General features: G+C 39.4%; 1 protein-coding gene and 1 pseudogene across 1 annotated transcript; both read right to left on the bottom strand.

Moving 5' to 3' along the window:
* Window positions 1-7,042: 7,042 nt before the first annotated feature.
* Window positions 7,043-7,393, bottom strand: LOC138155099 (cofilin-1 pseudogene; annotated as a pseudogene).
* Window positions 7,394-9,392: 1,999 nt separating this feature from the next.
* On the bottom strand, window positions 9,393-19,992 carry LOC138155568 (neutrophil collagenase-like). The gene is made up of 10 exons (XM_069080858.1): window positions 19,772-19,992; window positions 17,856-18,100; window positions 16,560-16,708; window positions 16,346-16,471; window positions 13,926-14,087; window positions 13,223-13,340; window positions 12,290-12,423; window positions 11,532-11,691; window positions 9,957-10,060; window positions 9,393-9,496 (listed from the first exon to the last, which is right to left on the bottom strand). The coding sequence occupies exons 1-10, from the start codon at window positions 19,892-19,894 to the stop codon at window positions 9,393-9,395; spliced, it is 1,425 nt and encodes a 474-aa protein (XP_068936959.1). The 5' UTR covers window positions 19,895-19,992.
* Window positions 19,993-21,853: the final 1,861 nt, after the last annotated feature.

Below are 21,853 nucleotides of genomic sequence, written 5' to 3'. Positions count from 1 at the left end.
GAATGATTAACACTCTCATTACATAGGCTCTGTATTTTCATTTATTTCAGTCATAAACATATATCAGCAAAGAGATAAACTTTTAAAGATATATTCCTCCTCTTCTCCTTGAATTTAATTTATTTCTTCAATTTAGATAGACACACATATACCCAAAAATATACACAAAAAGTACAAAAGCATATACAAAAAATACTTCTTGGATTCAAAAGAGCATAAGATTCTAGATGTAGACAAAAATGTAGACAAACAGGGGCGGCCAGGTGGCTCAGTGAGTAAGAGCAACAGCCCCAGTGTTGGGATGACCTGGGGATTGAATCCGGGCTCAGACACTTAGCACCTACCCAGAAACACCTGGCTGTGTAACCTTGAGCAAGTTACTTAACCCCAATTGCTTTTAAAAGTGTAGACAAACACACAGAAACAGAGATAGAGATATAGACAGAGGCACACAAATAGAGAGACAGAGACAGAGACAGGGAAACAAAAGCAGATACAGTAGTAGCAACTACCTTAAGGATGCACCAGGAAGTATTTTGAGATTGACTAGAATAACCCAAACTACTGGTTTGTAACACCTGTTCCACAGTGTGAGCCAATGAACAACTCAGGATAGGAGTCATCTACTCTGTGCTTAATATATGTCAGGTATTGGGAGTATTAACTGTTAAGGTTCCTAAAAGCATCAGTCTTGTTGTGGAGAAAAAGCTACATACAAATGAAACAAAGGAGGGTATCTGTAAAATACAAAATATGATCTGTGCTGAAACACAATAGAAATGATAAGGATTTGGGGATGTCAAGAAGGAGGCTATTGTGGTCATGGAGTATTTTATACTGGTGTGATTTGAACTGTCTTGAAAGGTGGGCAGGACTTAATTGTAGAAAGGAGGGCATTTAAGGTGGAAAGAAAAAACACAAACAGAAGTATAGAGGGAGGAATGAGTTTAAAATGTGTCACAAGTATTAATGAGACCAACCTAAAGAGAATGTGCATGTGGAGAATTATGGGAGATAGGATTAAATGGGAAAAAAATGAGCCAGATCATGGAAGATGTTGTATTGTAGGACTGATATAGCCATCCTCGGCAATATAAAAATTATCATCCGATATGTTCAAGCTACTTGAAATGGGAGGCTGGAGCATAATACATTTCCATTTCCCCTCCACCTTGGGGCTTCAGTCAGGATGGTGGGTATCAAGAAAATAGCTCCCACTGAGTCATGTTGATGTAATGAGGAGATGTCTTTCTTTTGTTAATAGGGCAGGACTGCTTGGATTCAAAAGAGCATAAGAATCTAGATATAGAGCTAGAAGAGATGTCAGAGACCATTTACTCCAATACCCTCATTTTACAAATGAAGGGGAGAATGGTGGTACAGGGAGGTTAAGTAACCTTGCTTAAGGTCACACTGGCAGTACGTATCAGAAATGAGATTTAAGCCCAAATCCAACTATTCCAGAGCCACTTCTCTTTGTACTATTCCATGTTTCCTTCTTTGTTCAAAATTAACTTGTCCCTTGAAAACCAAGGACACCTCCACTGGCTCTCAGATTTAGCAGAGAGCCTGGAATGTAGAGGGTACAACATTAATCTCAGCCCCGAGAGATACGTGAGGAGAAGTAATCAGCTCTGGCAAGGATAAGGTATGACTGCACTAGACTGGAAATACTGAACTGAGGTCTTCTGAACTCATTCATCTTTTTTCTTGATGGGCAGAAGCAGAAGATAAACTTCTCTTCTTTCCTCTCTCTTCCATTATTTCCCTTGGTTCTCCTCTAGTGACTAGTGGGAAGTGTGGCTGAAGCTAAGACAGATAAGGATGAATAATTCAGTCATGTTTTCTTAGCAGGATTTCTTGTGTGTGTTTATCTTTAATGGTGCCATTAAAAAAGATAAACACAAGACATCTGAGAGTGACACCCCCTCCATCTACAGACCACCTGTCCTGTAGTCTTAACTATAGTTAAGTTAAACTATAGTTAAACTGGGAGTCAAACTGTTAAACTGGGAGAGATGGATGGCAACACGTTATAGGCAAGTCAAAGTACCACCACCACCTTGACCTCCTTTAGGATCCTGATGGAAACAGCCCTGAACAGAAGAATCTTTGGAAAAGCAATGCTCACAGCCTAGTATCAGCAGCCATCATTATCAGAAGCAACCCCTATCAAGATATAGCCTGGCCACTGCTCCTATAGTTGTTACAGCCATATCTATTGGAGACCCCAAAAAGAAAGTTCTTGTCATTAAAGTCCTTGATATTGTCAAATGATCTGATATCATAAATTGATATAATTTTCAGTGAAAATGACATTAAAGAAGAAGGATGATCTCTGGCTTTGCCATTGTACCCTTCAGACCATGGGAACTTACCATGTGATTTGCAACTGAAACCTTCCAATTGTAATCAGGACACATGTTTAAGTTTAATCCGCATCATTAGCATTTCTTCCATCACTTTGTTAAGTCTAGGCAATCCACAAAGCAATAAATCAAACCCTGATTCATAGCATTTATCAATTTCTGAGGTGAAAATGATCACACTGGAAATTTTAACAGTTGGCTTCTCAAGTCAGTTTGAGCTGGCCCCAGCACACACCTTCCTTCCTGTGTGTTGTCTATTCAATTAGAATGAGCTCCCTGAGAGCTTTTTCTTCAACCTCTTTGAGATACAGACCTAGCAGTGGTATTATCTGATCAAAGCATATACACATTTTTATAGCCCTTTGGGCATAGTTCTAAATTGTTCTCCAGAATGGTTGGACCTGTTCACAACTCCACCAACAGTGCATTAGTGAAAGACAGATATAATTCCAAACTGGTACCCCCTCTCTGAGAGAGTAGAGTGGCCAAGCTTCTGGACCCAAACTCCTGCTTCCCTTTCTGACTTAAAGTCTCCTTTGGAGAAGTATGGGGGAAGAAGGGACTAGAAATATCATTCCTGTCTTCCTCTGAGCCACATAATGATATCTCTATGCTACATGTGGAAGATAGCTGTTGCTGCATCTTAAAAGCCACTATCCTATTGCTCAGGTACTAAGGAAGAGGAGGAATCCAACTAACTGAGATCTCAAAGACCCTGGACCAAAGGAAAGAAGACATAAATGGAAGGTGATCTACTAACCTGCAAAGACCTGTCTAGGAGGCCAGGAACTCATGACTTGCAACGGGGTAGGGAGAGATATTCCCCACCTACCTACCTAATTCTCTTGACAGCTCTGAGCATTGTTCTTATTTGTCAAAACCCATAAGTAGAGAGAGAGGAAAGTCTGAGGAACAGGAATTGCCTCTATATGTCTGTGCAGTGCCAACTCAGTAGCCAGTTAAGAATTTTCATGATCACACTGTTTAGACCTCAGTCATCATGGCCAACGGGAAGTAGGCAGAGGATATCTGTTTAAGCTCTGGAGTGGGATATACAGAAGCAGTACTCGCCAACCTTCCATGTGCTTTCCTGTGCTCTGACAGAGCTTGCTTCAAGAGGATGCTACATTAATTTCAACACAAAGTATCATAACTTTTTTCAGTCCTTTCTTCTAAGTTTCAATCAGGAAATTTTTTTTAATTCTCTTATTTTTTTAATGTGATCATAGCATGCATTACATTCTTTTGGTTAATACAGATCATTTTGATTGGTTTACATATTTGTACTGAACTAGACATTTCCCAGAAAATCCTTATGTCTTCAAGTACTCATTAAACATTTCTCTCCCATTTGCTTACAAAGCTGTTTACTTTATGTAGTCCAATGCATTAAGCATCTATTTCTTCATTTCCTAGATACAACAATGACTTCCACAGTAGGGCCTAGGGTCACCTAGTGGGCCATGGCCTGATTCCAAGAGGTCCATTGACCAATCAGAGTGGGAAAATGGATTATATTCCATTCACCCTATGATAGCCAGTCCTAGGGTTTGTCTCCAACATAGCTGTACTGACCTTTATCCTTTAATTCTCTTTGTCCTTATTCCACTGTGCAAATTCCCAACCTTCCTACTTCTGCATTGGGAGTTAGCCCCTCAGGGTATTTATGGAGAGGGGATAGACCTGATTGTTGCCAGCAGTGGTAGCAAATGTCATTGGAAAAATTGATATCCCATATTTTTCCCCTGGATCCTTTTGTGGCTGTGGCAAGTGCCCCTTGAATGGTGGACTGTGACTCCAGGGCAGTGAGCAATAAGTTAAAAATACCACTATCCCTTTTTACTTTGAGTGAGACAGGATGAGGTGCAAATGATATGCATTGTAAGACCTGTTACATGTTTCCTCTCAAACCCACTGCTCTTCTGAACTTGAATGCTGTATGTTTAGCAAGGGCACTGCCATCCTTTCCAGGTACCCAGGTTGCCTTTTTGGTGATATCTTCACTGCAATCTCAGTGTCATGCTCAAATCATCACCCTCCCTCACTCCACATATTCAATCCATTCCTAAATCTTATTGTTCCAACCTTGACAACATTTCTCAAATCCGTCACCTCCTCATCATATATCACCCCAATTCAGACCCTTATCACCTCTTGCCTGGACTATTGTGATAGCTTCCTCTTTGGTTTTCCTGCTTAAAGTCTCTTCCTTCCTACTCCAATCCATTCTTTGGTCCATGACCAAAGTGATTTTCCAGGTCTGATTATATAATTCTCTCTATTCAATAAACCCTAAGCCCCATTCAATAAATTCCATTGGTTTCCAACTGACTCTACAGACTAATATTATTTGATTTTTACCTCAGCATTTTCCATTTACTTTTGGTGTACATTTTATAATGTAAATAACCATAAGTATGGCAATATATTGTGTATAAATAATATATATTAGAGGGATATGTTATTTTTTAACTGGGATGCACATTAAAAATAATGGAAACTACTGACCTAGAAGATCACAAGTTATTGTGAGGGAAAGTGGGAATCAATGATAGCTCCAATCTCTTCTTTCACGAGTATGACAACAGATTTGGAAAGAATAAGGACTGTATAAGGTTTTAAAGATAGAACACACTATCTTTAATTGAAGATTTTGACTTTGATCTTCTAGGCTACCTAATAGGTGCTTTGGTGTAGTGGAAATAGTTAGTGCTGGCCTTAGAGTCAGGAAGATCTAAATTAAAATTCCACCTCAGCTAATCAATAGCAAGACAGCATAGTGTGGTAGAAAAAGCATGGTCTCTAGAGTAGAAAGATTTGAGTTTAAATTTTCTTCTTGCTCCTTAACTATATAACCTTGGAAAAAGATGTTTTCAAGGAGACAATTTGCATAGACCAATGTGTAGAGCAGAAACAAAAAAATATATATTTTAATATTATTATTTTTAAAATGGACAATTCTGAAAGATTTAAGAGCTCTGATCAATTAAATAGTTGATTCTGATTCCAGAGGACTGACAAAGAAGAACACTGACAGAGAGATGATAGACTAATATGCAGAAATGTTTTTGGACATGACCAAGTTGTATATTTGCTTTTCTTGACTGTACTTATGTGATATAAGAATCTTCCTTCCTTCCTTCCTTCCTTCCTTCCTTCCTTCCTTCCTTCCTTTTTTCCTTTTTTCCTGTCTTTCTTTCTCTCCCCCTCCATGTATAGAGAAAGATGGAAAAAGGAGGGGGGAAGAATGCTTAAAAATTGAAAAAAATTTTAAATTCTCATAGGCCTCAGTTTCCCTAACTGTAAAAAGAAGGTGCTGGACTAGGTGACCCCCCCCCCCCGCCAGGTCTTTTTCAGCTCTGGTCTATGATACTGTAAGTAATATAGAGTCATGGTAGGCTCCTCGACCCTACTGGTCGTCTTCTACTCTTCCCCCAGGATATTTTCTGAGGAAATTACAAAAACACCCCCGCCACCAGGAATCTCCTCCTCTCGATTGTGGGGTCCCTTATCCTGTTCAATTTTCTTTTCTTCTCTTTCAGCATAAATGGAAGGAGAAATTTTGCAACAATTAGAGCTATTGCAAAGTGGAATGGGCTACCCCAGTAGGCAATGGGTTTCCTTTCACTGTAGTTCTTCATGCAAAGACCAGGTAACCACTCTTCAGGTGTGTGGTAGAGAAATTCTTGTCTAAGATACAAGTTGTATAATGTGGCCTCTGAGTTCCCTTGCAACTCTGAGACTCTTGGATTCAAAAATCTATTTTTTCTACCAATATGCTCTTCCATACTTTCTTTCTCAGTGATGTTGTTGAATGAAGAAATGTTCTAAGACATCTCCAGTGATTTTCCAGTCCATGTTCCTACATTATAGGACCCAAGAGAAAGTTGAAATTTTATATTTAGATCTTTGCCTGATTCGTGTCTGTAAGGGTTCAGTGTTCTGGATATTCTCTGCCCTGGGTTTGTAAAGATTCAGGGCTTCCTTCTGAGTCTTACTTCTTACTAGTCCCCCTTACTGTATTTCACTGAACTCTTTACTAACTTTATTTCATTCCATTTTTTTCCACTGTTTTCCCACTACTGCCATTTGGCAGCCTTTGGGCGGCTGCCATCTAGACATATCTTCCTGAGTCTTGATTGCATTTTTTTAGCAGCTCACCTTTTCTTTATTTGTCTTTTTTAAAATTGAACTTTCCTTTTAAAGGCCACATGAACTGGGGGAGGGGGAGGGGAACCGGCTGTGTGGAGGAGGGGTCTCCACAGCATTCCATTTATACACAAAACCAAACAACAAGCACAAAGCCACCATTACGGTTAAAAGTTGGCAGCACCGGGGAAGGGGGAAAACTGGGGGTGTCAGTAAAAAAAAAAAAACTGGCCTCCCCCACTCTGGGCGTCGAGGGCGGGGCGGGCTTGGTCCGCTACAACTCAAGAGGAATGAGAATATCAAAGGCGGTTTGGGAAGGCCAGAGCCACTGGGGAGAAGTGGGGGAGGTCAGGGGTCAGGGGCGGTTTGGCAAATGGGTGAAGGGATTGCCCTGCCCTTCCTGCAATCCCCCCAGCCCCTCGGGTCTGGCAGGAAGGGGGCAGCCTGCTCCCCTGCTGGACTTGGGCAGGCCCAGCAGGGGGCCAGAGGTGGGAGACTCACAAGGGCTTCTCCCTCCAGGGAAATCACGGAATTGCCCCCCCCCCCCCCCCCCCCCGCCCCAGTTTCTGGGTCAGGGTACCGCGGTCCTTCACTTCCTCATAACAGCTGGCTTGTGACTCGTGTTTGATTCCGGGCCGTTTCTTCTCGATAGCGTCCTTGGGGCTGGCATAGATCATTTTGCTCTTGAGGGGGGCACAGTCGCGGGCCCAGAAGATGACCACCAGGTACTCCTTGCTCTCCTTGGTCTCGTAGAGATCAGAGAGCGCATAGCGGCAGTCCTTGTCGGGCAGCATCTTGCCGAAGGTGGTGTAGGGGCCATCCACGTTCTGCTCCACGTCCCCCACGGGGATCTCCTTGCCCTCCTCCAGCACCATGCTCTTATCCTCATTCAGGCAGAACAATGCGGCCTATTTGCGCTTCTTCACCTCCTGGGGGTCGAGGACTTGCGAACCTTCAAGTTGTTGAACACCTTGATCACTCCATCAGCAGCCACGTTTAAAAGTAACAGTAAGCTCTTCCAGTTTGTTTTATTTAGTCTATCTCACTGAGGGATATCCGGATACTCCATCACTTTATGGGTAACTTATTAAAAAGACCTTGGGGCTGCCACCAGGGAAAAAGAAGAAATTGACCTTTCTGGAGCAGTATTCATATTTCCCATAAGGAGCTTCCAGAGCTTTACTCCTGGCCTTTTCCTTATTCCAGAGACCAGAAAAGCAACCATTAACCCAATAAAACCACATAAATATAGTGATAATATTCCAAAGAAAGAAAAACAAATAGAAAATATAAATTAGTCATGATTTTGATCAACATTTGATTCTGAAATCAGCTTCATATATTATTTGAGTAGAAATAAAGAAAAAACTAATAAATCAATGACCTATTCATTGTAAAAAAAACTTAGAAATATGGAATATATACAAAACAGACTGATGGTCAGAGATGTTTAAAATTCTACTCAATCATTAATATGAAACAGTATATTGATTCATGATTATAGTCCAACAATTAAAAATAAAAATTTGTCACACATTTGATCTAAATGTTCTTTCTATATCCCAGTCGGGGTAGAGAACCTGCAGCCTCAAGGCCACATGTGGCCCTCTAGGTCCTCAAGTATGGCCCTTTGACACAATCCAAACTTCACTTGGATTCAGTCAAAGGGCCTCACTTGAGGACCTAGAGGCCACATGTGGCCTTGAAGCTGCAGGTTCCCCACCCCTATCTAGATACTCTAGATAATATTTTCAAAAAAGAGAATCAATAACAAATTCATGAATTAAAGAGTAGTTTAACAAATTCTATAAACTTTTATTCATCAACACTGGGTACCTCAAAACTTGTGTTTATGTAATAAATCCTTTTTATTCATCATGAGTGACTTATTGATTATTAGAACAAACTACAAAAGCAACAATAATGAATGCAGCTAACATATGAGAAACACAGCAAGCTGCAGTTAGAAACACGGAAAGAACAAAAGGAAGAAAAAGCCTCAGTTTCCCTCACAACTAGGTTAGGCCCCATCCATAGGACCGCATTTTTTTCTCCGTTCTCAGCAATTTTCCTCACCAACTCTAGCCAGATTCAGGGAAGTCATGAAAATCAATTACCTTAATTGTGGAGGACTGCACTGGGGAAAATGGCACTGAATCTCCCATGTCCTGAGGGGCTATGGCCATAATTTGCACCAACCTCCTTTCTCAACCAACATAGAGCACCAAGTGCTTGGGCATCAAGTTCAGAAAATCAATATATCAATAACCTCTGATTTTCTCTGTGTTGGAACTCCTTCCTTTGGGGCAGATTTCAGGTCAGTTATAGCTTGTGGTCCTAGAGAGCTGCTTAAAGTTCAGAAAGGATAAATTGCTTATTCATTCATAATCACATAGCTAATAAATGCCAAAGCCAAGATTGGAGTTTTTTGACTTCAGCTCTTTTATGCTCAAAGTGCAGCACTATTCAACCTCTCTATCTAGCAATTTAAAGAAAGTTAAAGGGACTTGTGAGTGTCAAATATCTTAAGTAGCAGATAATGAATTGGCAATATGACAAAGAATGTGTATAAAAAAAGAACTCACTGGAGGACTATTCTCAGTAAGGATCATTTGTTAGTTGAAGAGTGTGTGCTTTGATTAAAATTGGGTCAGGATATAAAAGTATTGATTAAGTCTCATTCCTTCCTCACAATTGAAATTTGAACTTATTTTACTAACAGGCACAATAACTGGAGAAATGGCAGAAGACAACAGCAATAATTGACAAAAGTTTTAAAAAAAAAAAAGGTCTTAAATACTGGATCATCACTGACAGATTTTTTTTAAAAATGTATTGACACATCTAAAAGACACCTTACATTTTAATCATATGCTATCTACAATTTAACAACTGGTTGCTTCTTCCAACAGCAACAATTCTTCTAGCACGGAGATCAAATTTATAGTATGTTGGTCCACTAAAGAAGTAGAAATAATCTAGGGGAGAAAAGGAAATCAAATAGTTACTTTAACAGATGTGTTCAAACTTTTCATTTGGAGGAAATTACAATACTTGTTTCCAGATTGACTTTTCTTAATGTTATGGCTTTTTTCTGAACCAATCATTTCATTGATGTAGGGAGCACCTAGTGTGGAAATTCACTCTGCCAGGGTAGACTAACAACTTCCTCATAACTTATAGCTTTAGTGCCTGATGCTCTGAGAGCTTAATATGACTTGCTCCTGGTCACAGAACTAGTATGTGTCAGAGGCAAGACTTGAGCCCAGGGTTGCCAGACTCCATGACTGGCTCTCTATTATACACTGGCTCTCTATTATACTATCTGCGCTGCCCCTGAGGGTTTTTGGTTCATACCTCTCTTCAAAGGGCCTCTCAATGCTATTTCTATAAATGTAGTTTTTAAAATGTTCTTACAAAATAGGTATTTCTACTTACTATCTTTCTGGAAAACCGCATCCACATTGCTTGGCAACCCATGAAATTTATCTGCTATATATTTAGGATAACCAGGATCCATGGCATGTCTTTGATGATCAAATCTGATAAAAATAGATTTAGGCTTATAATAATAAGTAACCCACACTTGAAGTATACTTTTTATTTTTCAAAGCACATTTTCTAATTTGATTCTCACAAGTATCCTGGAAGATAAGTGGGGCAAGATGTTTATACCCATTTTATAGATGAGAAAACTGAACCACAGCATGGCTAAGTAACTTGTCCAAGGTGAAGTTGTCAGCGGTAGAATCAGCACTAGAACCCTAGCCTCTCAGCATCTGTGTTATTTCTAAAGTAAGCGATCTTATGGTCTACAAGGTCATCAGTATAACTGCACAAAACATTGCATGAGAACATGTGTGTTTGTGTCTGATACCACATTAATGTTGAGAGTCACAGTCTTGGGCCATCTGCAAAATATTTGCTTCAGAAGACTAGAGTTGAATTCCTGAAAAATGAAACTTGCATTGCATTACTCTTCCTTTCCATTGTTTTACAATGTTTCAGTCCAACCTGATGTGTTTTCTTCTTATATAGAAGCTACCATTCCATAATTTGAATGAGAAATTTATTAAAAAAAAAAAGAATGTTTGTAGACCCTAGCTTTGCAAGGACAATGTATAAATCATGGAAAGGGCATTGACCCAACAGTCAGGACACCCAAGTGATATGGCACTTTATTATTTTGGTGGAGCAATCAATTCATTGTTACTCCCTCCATGAGTACAGGTCAGAGATCTTCCATATTATTTCCTCCTTTCCTCTGTAGTAATCCATATCACCAGTAATATATTTTGCACCGCTTTTTGCATACAAGTCATCATCATAAAGAAAATGAGGTCCATAGACATAAAGTCACATGACCAGTGAGTGGTAGATTTGTAACTTCAACCCAAATCCTTTGACTCCACAATCATCATACTTCCTCATCACGTTTCCCTTTTGTATTATTTTTCATTAAAAAAATTTTTTTTTTTTACTTTTTGGAGGGCAATTGGGGCTAAGTGGCTTGTCCAAGGTCACATGGCGAAATTTTTTTGTTGCATGTGTGTGTTAAGTGTCTGAGACCAGACTTGAATCCAGGTCCTCCTGACTCCAAGGCTGGTGCCCTATTCACTGTGCCACCTAGCTGCCCCCATTTTCAATCTTTATATATGTATGTGTATGTTTATACATATATATATATATATATATATATATATCCCATGACTTTCATCTATATATTACAGCACCAAGAGAACATTGTTATTGAAGATACCATTTGTCTCAAAAGATCTGCAAATAGCTATGGAACCCTGAACAAACCCCTTACTCTGTTTCAGAAAACTGGACTATTTTGTCAAACACCTAAGTACTCTGTAGCAACAGACATTCAGCTCCTTGAAAATCGCTGGAAAATGGAATTACCTATTTTCTTCTGAATTTTTTCATGTTGTCAAAAAGAGCAAGGATGACTTCCTCTCAACTCAAAAATAGATTTCAACTTCTGGATATGGAAACATGTACCCTTACCTCCAGTATTGGTTCTTTACAAAGAAGTATGTTTTTCCATAGTAACTGTCTGAAACAGCTGCATCTATGGCTTGCACAGTTCTCGGGAAGCCAAAGTTGGAGATATCTTTGGGGAAGCCAGGCCTGATTTCGTAGCCAGATAGAATCCAGTACTGGTTACCTATAAATAGTGATGGGAAGCTGTTATGTAAAACTCCTCAATTTCTCTAAACTGTTTCTATCACAATTTGTCTCATTTCAAATCCTTATAAAAATGAAATTAGAGCAAATGTGTGTTTTTTTAAAATAATCAAAGGTATACCCATACTGATAAGTCATAGTTAATGGTACCTCTCACTACTTGCACAATAAAAGCCAAACTCCTTAGCTTGGCCCTCAGTGATTTGGCCCCTACTTACCTCTTCAAAATAATTTCCCATTAATCCTCTCTGCTCCAACCAAATTGACCTACTGAGCAAACAAAATTCTTGTCACATGCAAAAACCATTCCCATAATAGCCCCTCTGCTCACATCGTTTTCCCTATTGGGGATGCCTTCCTCTCTGCTCTTTTCATTTCAAAGTCATTGTCTTCCTTCCAGCCCTAGAAAAAGAACTGGTTTCCTCATGTAAATTCCTGTAGATTTTGTTGCCTTTCCTATCTATTTGATACAGTACAGACTTAATTTGTTAAATTACAACTTAGTTTGGTAACTGAAACTAGTTCATGCCTCTCTCTGGGCAGGAGTAGGGTAAGAAGAGAAATCCAGCTGCAGTTACCTTTAAATAGAAAAACTAAATCCCTTTCAGCATTCTCATAAGCAGCTTGTATCCCAGATGGTAATGATGGCCAGAATAAGGAAATCTTATGGAGTTCAGGCCTTAGTAGACGGTTGTGCCTTCGCCAAAAATACCTGATGAGAATTTTTTAAAAAAAGAAAATAAAATTAAGGGTGGCAGTAATTATATCTTTCAATAAGTGAACCAAGGGACAGCTAGGTGGCACAGTGAATAGAGCACGGGCCCTGGAGTCAGGAGTACCTGAGTTCAAATTTGGCCTCAGACACTTGATACACTTACTAGCCATGTGACCTTGGGCAAGTCACTTAACCCCAATTGTCCTCCAAAAAAGCAAAAAAAACCAAACAAACAATAAGTGAACCAAGATGGATGTAATGAAGTAGATTTTGGTTCTGTCTCATAAAGGACTGATTTATCAAAATCATAGAATGAAACTGATTTAAGAAATCTTATCCCAAATCCTTCTTGCATCTTAAGCTATTCCACAAAAATATTTATACTGGTTCTCTTTTCCCATAGAACAAAAGTTGCCAAACTATGGCCTATAGGCCTATATGACCCTTTGCTTGTTTTTATATAGCCTGTGAGCTAAGAATGGTTTTTACATTTTAAAATTTATCATAATTCTTAGTTTGGGGGTCATACAAAAACAGTCAGTGAGTTACATTTAGCCCATGGCTAAATTTTGTATTTTGCCAACCCCTCCTCTAGAGGTTTAAATCACTAAAGACACAGCCATTATTTCCAGTGAAAACCATAACCAACCAACTGAACAACCCACAAAAATACACAGAATAGAAAGGAAAAGCAGAGCGTTAGGTTATGAGTTAAGCCCAATCACTTATTTTTAAAGTGTGTTGGGATTCATCTACAAAAGAAAAAAACAATGGAAGTATTGATTTAGTTTTATACTTGTCTTTAAAGATTATGATTTCTCCACGGAGATTGGTAATTGCATCAAATGTCAACTGTGGGTCACAGGTTCCTGGTGTAGTGGGTCCAGTAGGTTTGATAGAATTATCTGACTGACCTTAAAGACAATATTTAAAGAGGCAAGATTTTAAAAAGTGAAAGGTTACAAGACTATTGTGATGCTTCTTGAAGTAATCCAAGAGGGGAGGCTCTAGCAACATAGGTAGGTGTTGGGGAGACTAGGGAAAGACCTCCTGGAGAGTCCAGTCCTAGTGGGAAGAATGTCTTCACCTCAATCCAATTCACTATCATAAACTTATCTAAGGTTTCAGATGTAGCCAGTCCTCAGGCCATCACACAGATCCAATACACGGCATCCTTTTGAAGGAGTGAGGATATTATACCTACAGTTAGTGATATTCTCCTCCTGCCTGAACAGCAGCTTTTATACTAATTGCTAGAAGAGTTGAGCCATTTTAAAATTAAAACAAACAAGCTCCTTGGTATCAGCAGCTTACAAATGCTAAAGGAGGCAGACTTGTGGAGAGAATCTTCAAGAGGATAAAAGGTAAGTTCTTCAGAGCCTATGTAGGCCCATTCATGGAGTTGTCCAGGCACGAAAATGGTCATGGGGCTCAACTTGTAACTGAATCTATGAACCAGTCACTAAGAACAGCTATTCACAGAGGAGAATTCTGCTTACCATAGATAAACTGAATGCCATTAATGTCATCCTGAGGCAGTACATAAGTGCTGGGTTCAGAGAAGGAATAAGCAGGGAACATCAAGGCACCAGGATCAGTGGAATGAGAAAGACCCAACGAATGGCCAAATTCATGAGCAGCGACAATGAATAAGTTGTAATCTGAAACAAGAGGGTAATCATAACTTTTCCCTATAGCCAAAACTCTAGGAATTATGATTATAGGTGTTGACATGCCCCTATCAGAAATGACTGAAGACCTCTCTTCCCACCCTATATTTAAGACCTTCTTCACACATAGAATGAAGTAGTGAGAAGTAGATGTATCCAGGCACTCTTTATACAATTTGAGAATAAGCTGGAATGGAATATTTTGAAAACTAACTCCTCCATTTAACATGACAAAAATGAAGCAACAGAAACATGATGTCATTTGTCCAGGGTCACAAGGTAGTTAGAAGCAGATCTAGGAATTGAAATCAAGTCTCTTGACTCCTGTTGCAATGTTCTTTCCATTACACTTCACTCAGCCTTCTTATTCTTTATTTTTGGTTCTTTCTCTACTCTTTGGTCTTCCACATCCTTAACCCTTATTGGTATAGTCATAGCCAACTTCAAATATGAATGAGAATGGGTATCCAGGGTAGGCACAGAGGGTCAAAGGAGACATTAATTTTGGCATTTAGTCTTATACTGCCTCGCATTGTTTTATATTTGTTTCTTTTCAGCTTCCTATGTAAAGTTCTTTGAAAATCTCAAAACCTTGTTTCTCCAACAAGGTATTCCCTAGCTTGGGGTATTTTTGCCGACTGTCTCCCATGCCTGTAACTTTCTTCCTCCTCATCTCCGTCTCCTGGCTTCCTTGAAGTCCCAATTAAAATCCCAGCTTCTATGGGAAGCCTTTCGCCGTTCTTCCTCATTCTACTGCCTTCTTTCTGTGGATTCCCTGCAATTGACGCGGTGTATAGCTCGTTGAGAGATAGCTCTTTGCGTGTTGTCTCCCCCATTAACTCGCGATGTCCTTCTGTCTTTCACTTTTCTTTGTGTCCCTAGGGCTTAGCACAGTGCCCGGCACACAGTAGGGACTAAATTGTTTATTGACCAACTCACTAAATGTAAGCTCTTATTATTATACAAACTTTCTACTACAGATAAAATAGTCTACTGGTTTTCCTCAGAAAATGCCTTTGTGTTTTCCCACACTCTACCTGTAAAGACTATTTGGAATACTCTGTTATTATATATCTTAAAGATATATTACTATATCTTAAATCTTATCCTTCTTCCAAAGCCCATCTCAAATACTCTCTATGATATCTTCATATCTCTCTCCCCACCCACATCCTCACCAGCTTATAATAGTTGCTCCATCCCTCTGCACTTCTGCAGCATTTATGATATTTCTCAACCCTCCAACCCATTCACCACACAGTTACCAAATCAATATTCCTAAAACACAGGGCAGACCATGCCTTTATCCCTATTCAAAAATATTTAATGGCTCTCTGTTGCTGCTGGACTAAAATATAAAATTCTTGGCTTGGAATTTAACAATTAACTATCAATTTAATTTTCCAGGCTAATTTTATATGACTCACTTTCATACACTCACCATCTGGTCAAATTTGGCATCATTGGTCCTTGTGTGTGACATTTATTTCCATCTTCCACAGCTTTCCACAGGTTACCTCCCAATTCTAAAATTAACTCTCTTCATTTTTGTTTCTGTCTCCCAAGATTCCTTCAAAGCATGGCTGAGGTGCCGCCTCCTATTCAAAGCCCTTCCTGAGCTCTGAAAGGTTGCACTCCTTCCTGAAATTCTTTACCATCAATCATAGGTCTAGAACTAGAGGGACCTCAATGGCACCTAGTTCTATCCCCTCATTTTACAGATAAGAAAACTGTAGTCCTGGGGATTGTGACCTCCCCATGGTCACACAGGTTATAATAATCAGAATCAGGATTTGAACCCAAGTCTTCTGATTGAAAAGTCAGTGTTCTTTCCACTATACTGTTGCCTCCCATCCTTTGGGTTTACTTATTTGGGTATAATGCCCATAGAATATGAGCTATTTGAGGGCAAGGGGCTACTTTGCTTTTTATCTTTGTATCTCTGGGGTCTAACACAGATATACACTTTTTTTAGTCCATCCACACAAAAATAACTGGCCATGTAACCTTGAGCAAGTTACTTAACCCCGATTGCTTTAAAAAAAAAGTAATTAAGTGACTTGTTGAAGGTCACATTAATTAAGTGTTAAAGTTTATCTAAGTGTTAAAGTTAAGATTTGAACCTCGATCCCCTGACTCCAGAGCCTTGCTCTACCTTGATTTTCCAGAGAAGAGATGTTAAAAGAACTGTTGTGGGGGGTAAAACACTCTCAAAAGTATCAATTCAAAAACTATTGTTTGTAACTTACTCCTGGAGCTCACGGTCCAAGTTTCATCTTCATCAAAATGAGCATCTCCTCCAATTCCCTGACCTGGTTGAAATGCATGTGCAAGGATTCCATCCTTACCATCAAAGGGTGAGTTGTCACCATGATCTGTGATCCAAACAAAATCAGTGCTGAGCCTTTCATGTTCTCAGACTGGACAAAAAGGCAGTATTTAACACTACAAGCTTGCGATTACCTCCTCGGACAAAAGAGATCTTTATGTCAGCTTCACCATTATAGATCCTGGTAAACTTCAGAGGTGCTGCACCACTCCAGATCTGAATGGCTTTCTCAATTGCCGAATCCACATCCGCTTTTGATATATCTGGTGTGTAGTTTATAATGCTTTTAAATGAAAGGGATGGGTGAGAGACTTATCAACATTAAACTCATCATATTATGTATTAATCACTTTGTGATTTCTTTTAGAGTTAGCTGGGTACTTATTTTATCCTTTTCTAGATAAAAATTGCTCGTGGGTAGGGTCATAGAATCAGAGATCTATAGCTGAAATAGAGGGCAGGTAGGTGGCACAGTGGATAGAGTGCCAGGTCTGGATTCAGAAGACTCATCTTCCTGAATTCAAGTCTATCCTCAGACACTTACTAGCTGTGTGACCCTGGGCAAGTCATTTAATGCTGTTTACCTCAGTCTCTTTATCTGTAAAATGAGCTGGAGAAGGAAATGCCAAACCACTCCAGGGTTCTTGCCAAGAAAACCCCAAAGAGTGTCACAAAGAGTTGAATACGACTGAAACAATTGAACAACAAAAAGCCGAATTAGACCTTAGAAATCATCTAGTTGAACCTTTCATTTTACATACAAGAAAACTACGACCTAGTTAAGTGACTTGTCCACGATCACACAGGTAAGAAGTAGCAGAGATGGGATTGGAACTCAGGTCTTGTGTCCATTGTAGTGCACCATACTATAATGCCAGGGTTCATCCTCGTATCCCTGATGTCTGGTATAGTGCATTGAATATAAGCACTCAAAAAATGCTGAATTTTTGGTGAAAGTGAAGTCAGGTGGTTAATGTTGCATATGATTTCTCCTTCCTGTTTTTGGAATAAGTGGTATACTATATTTTCCACTACTCTTTGGGAGAATGTTAGCTTATGAGATACTGAGAGAGTAATGTAGAATTAGGTGCTGGACCAAAAGTGTGAAGGTGCTGTTTAACTGATAACATGAAAGATAGGGAAAGAGGAAATGATAATATAACTGATTTCCCCGTTCAAACATCAGTTCACCAGATGTGGTGAATTTTTAGTGAATTGAATAAATTTGAACTAGAGTCTCCCCAGTAGGGACTAAATCTTTCCTTGTTGGTGAACAATTTGGACGCATGGAGAGATACCTTCATGCCATCAAGGTACCACTCAATTCACTGGAGAATTGATTAATTAAATAGGTTTTGGGGAGAAGAAAACCTGTATAACTTGTCATTCACTGCTCATATACTGTCATCCTTGAATACAGGAAACTTTACCTGTATGTAATTTCATTGTGTTTCCACTTTGGGTTTCCTTCAGTCAGCTTATATCCAAGTGCATCAGGAACCCCACATCTGGGCATTTCCATTACTTCCATAGTTTCCTCATCTGGTTGTCCAGTCTCCTCCAATCCAAAAAATTTCTGCATTTCTTTAAGTTTCTTAACCAATTGAACGCTATTCTTCTCCCGTTTTATCTTATCTCCACTTTTTGGCATATCATAAAAGTTTTCTAGATATCTCTGGTCAAAGACAAATGTTAGAAATCTTGTATGAAATCTCTCTGTGCAATTATGTTTTCTGAATTATTCTTGTTCCAGGTGTAGAAACCCAACATGACCTCCACTTTCATGGCAACTGTGCTCTCTGGAAAGATGAGGAAAGCTATGGAGAATACCTCTCTTTCTATAGAACTTGAGCAAAAATATATGCTTCTTGGAGTATAAATCCATTGAGGACTAACATGACCCATATATAGGCTTTGACCATAAAATCATGTGACCAAAGTTTTAACAAACAGACCCAAGCTTACACATCTGAGTAAGTGTTGTCATTTTCAAAGTAGTCATCTTGGAAATCTATACACTTATTCTATGGATATTAAGAACATTTCTTAGAAGGGCACATTGTGGGCATCTGATGGATAATTAACAATTGATAACAAAAATACTTCATCAAATGTGTGTGTGATCAGAACCATAACCAGAATAGGATAAATGCAATTTTTACTAAGGTGATGGTATGAACAAGGGCATACTTCTCCACTGGGAGATCATATTTCCATACTTTTCCCCATACTAACTGCTGTCTTGGATTTTACCTTCCAGTCTTAACACAGACATTTGTTGGAGCTGGTCCTGAGAAAAGACCTTGGTAGCCTTCCACGCACCATCATAAGACTGTCTGTCTGGTCTCTTATGATTGTGCCACAGTGTTCCTGCTCCTCTCTAGGAGTCTATCCTCCTGCTTCCACATTCGCTAAATTTCCTCTACCCTTTCAGCTAGTTACGGCTCTCTGCAATTTTGTTTATAGAAAGTTATCTTAGGAAAATTAAATAGAAACAATAATATCCCCAAACATGTTGAGTGCTTGTAGCAGTTTCATTAATTTATTTTCTGTTATGATGTTGAGCTTTCATTCTGTGAAACAATGTAAAAAATACCTTAGATCTACTTTTCCCTTGACTCCTAAGATCCATAAATAGCCCCTAAATCTGGTAAATAGGCCCTCTGATGCCACTGTCAGGATCTACTGAATTGATTTTTCCTTGTTCTATTTTCCTAGTTCTAGGTTTCCTTCTGTCCCTGGCTGCAAATGAATTCTATGAATGGAAAACCAGTTAACAATAATAACATAGCACTATGAAGCTCTTTATAACAACTTTGTAAAAGAGGTAGTGCAAGTGATCCATTTTACAGAGGAGAAAACTGAGGCTCACAGCTATCCAATGACTTTCCCAAGATCACAGAGTCAAGAAATAAGGGAGCCATGACTCAAATGCAGGCCCCCTGGCTTCCAGCATACCATACTACCTTCTTGTGAATATGTGGGTGTAGATTATGGGAGGAGACAGGAAATCCTAATTTACATAAAAGGATTTTCACATGATCAATAAAAAAAATTTCATTGTAAAAGCTTCACAGTAAGTAGTACTTGAGTAACAGCATTTTTATAAATACTAAAGACATAGCTAATTCACTACCCTCTGGGGGTGGAGGGGTGTGAAGAAATGATGTTTACCATCTTTAAATCTTCTAAATCACTGAATCTTCAAGTCGAGCTAAACCAAATGACAGAGAACAGTCGCATCCCTAAATTTTAGGACATTGCAATTGAGAAGGGAAGTAACATCCCCTTAACTGCCTGAAAACAAATAATCAGCCACCACCGGTCATTCACAGCCTGTTTTTACCTGCACGATTGCCATTTTTTTCTCCTCAAGGCTTTTGGGAGATACAGGAAAAGCCCTTGAAAGCTGTGTGTGAAGTAACAGGAGAGATAGAAGGAGCTTCTTCATATTTGGTGTGAGTCCCATTCCTTTGTCCCAGCAGCTCTCCTTTCCACACCAGGGAAGTCAGGCTCTCTGGGCAAGGACCTTCTTTGCTTGCTCACCTGGCACTCATCTTCCTTTGTCCCTCCTTAACATTCTCTTTGTAGAACTGATATAGCAATGTCCAAGATGATGGTTTCTTCAGAAGCGGTGAAGCAACTCCACTTTGTTACACTCTCAATTTTGTAATTTTATTCTGTGATTTATCATAAGGAAGGGCGGGGAGGGGAAGGGGGGAAGAGGCTTTCAACAGAGAAAAGAGATTGTCCTATTTTTTGCTTCCTGGATTTTTCTACAGGTTTTGTCACTCAGATGTTCATCTCAGCAAAATTAGCCTGCAAGAGAAAGCTACATAGGAGCAGAAAATAACTCTACAAAGAGTATAGGCTTCGTCCTGCATATATAAGATGCTCGGACAGGCAGGCTGTGCTTGTGTACATCCTACCTGTAATGTAGATGCCTTGGGTTCTGCCCACCTCATTGTACATGAAAAGATTTTGTGCCTAACCACCAGACCATGAAGACAGGAACTGTGCATTGGGGGAAATGAAAAGAGAATTTTTTCAATGATGGAATCAAGAATGGATAGTGGCAAGTGAAAAGATTAAAAGGGACCAAAAGAATAAATCTCTAAAAGTAGAATTTCAAGTCCTATGAAGGTAAGGAGGGTCATAAGATCATAGCTTTATAATTGGCAAAGGTCATTTAGTTAAACTCCCTCATTTTGCAGATGAAGAAATTGAGATCAAGCGAGGTTAGCTGAATCATGGTTTCTCACCCCAGGTAAGTTAATTCACTCAATCTCGGGACCCCATTTCTCCAGGGGCTGTGCTAAGCTAATTAGTGGATGGGCAACTAACTGAAAACTCACCTAAACTACTATATGTAGCTCATCTGGGCCATGCTCCTCATCCTATCTGGTCATCCACCAGGATTTGTGGGCCTACCTTGTATTGAAATGTTGCCCACTGCCTTGCTGTCCAACTCAAGACCCACCTCTTGTCCTTACTCTGCAAACAATATTCAAATTAACTTTATCACAGTTGCTAGAAAGGTTCCCTAGACCAAAACTCCCTTCCCAAGTCAACAATCCTCTTTTCTGTAATTTCTTTCATTAGAATATAAACTCTTTGAGGGCAATGGTTGTCTCATTGGTTAATTGATTGTTTACCTATTGTCACAAAGAATCCCAAATCCAGTATTCTTTCTACTGTACCACACCCCAGATAGTTTTGGTTACAGAAACCTTTGAGTAGTATTTTTCAAATTATAGCCTATAAGCAATGGTCTGGTCTACTTTATATAAAATCAGTCCCTATATCCTTCCAGAGTGCCTACCTACCATGCATCTTCTCCATGGTAGAAATTCAATAAATATTTACTGCATGAATGAATACACATACATATGCTGCAATTACCTAATTTGTTTGAGATACCACTTCAGATCCTTTGTAATGTTTTCTGGGAAATTTTTAACCAACCTTAAGAGCTAGAACTTGGCCTAGATTAGTGTGGCAGCCAGGTGGTGTAGTGGACAGAATGCTGAACCTAGAGTGAGTTAGTAAACATTTTTTAGTGCTCAAATGAACTAATTTACTATGTGCCAGGAACTTTGATAATCATTGGGGATACAAAGCAAGGCAAAACACAGTCCCTGCTCTCCAGGAACTTGTGATCTAAAGCAGAAGACAACATACAAATAACTATGTAGAGACTAAAAGCAAGATAAATAGGAAATAGAGAGAAGGCACTAGAGTTCAGAGGGATTGGTAAAGGATTTTTGACAAAGGTGGGATTTTAGCTGGAACTTGAAGGAAGTCAGGGAAGCCAGAAGATGGAGCTGAAGAGGGAGAGCATTCCAGGCTTGAGAGACAAGTCGGTGAAAATGCCAGAGTCGGGAGTTGTTGGAGTGTTTTGTTGGAGGAATGGCAAGGAGGCCAGGTC

This window comes from Petaurus breviceps, unplaced genomic scaffold (assembly GCF_028583685.1).
Source record: "Petaurus breviceps papuanus isolate PSGF00001 unplaced genomic scaffold, PetGlider_PUasm1.0 91133, whole genome shotgun sequence".
NCBI lineage: Eukaryota > Metazoa > Chordata > Mammalia > Diprotodontia > Petauridae > Petaurus > Petaurus breviceps.
Note: the sequence above shows the minus strand (reverse complement) of the source record. Positions and strands in the feature narration are given on the sequence as shown.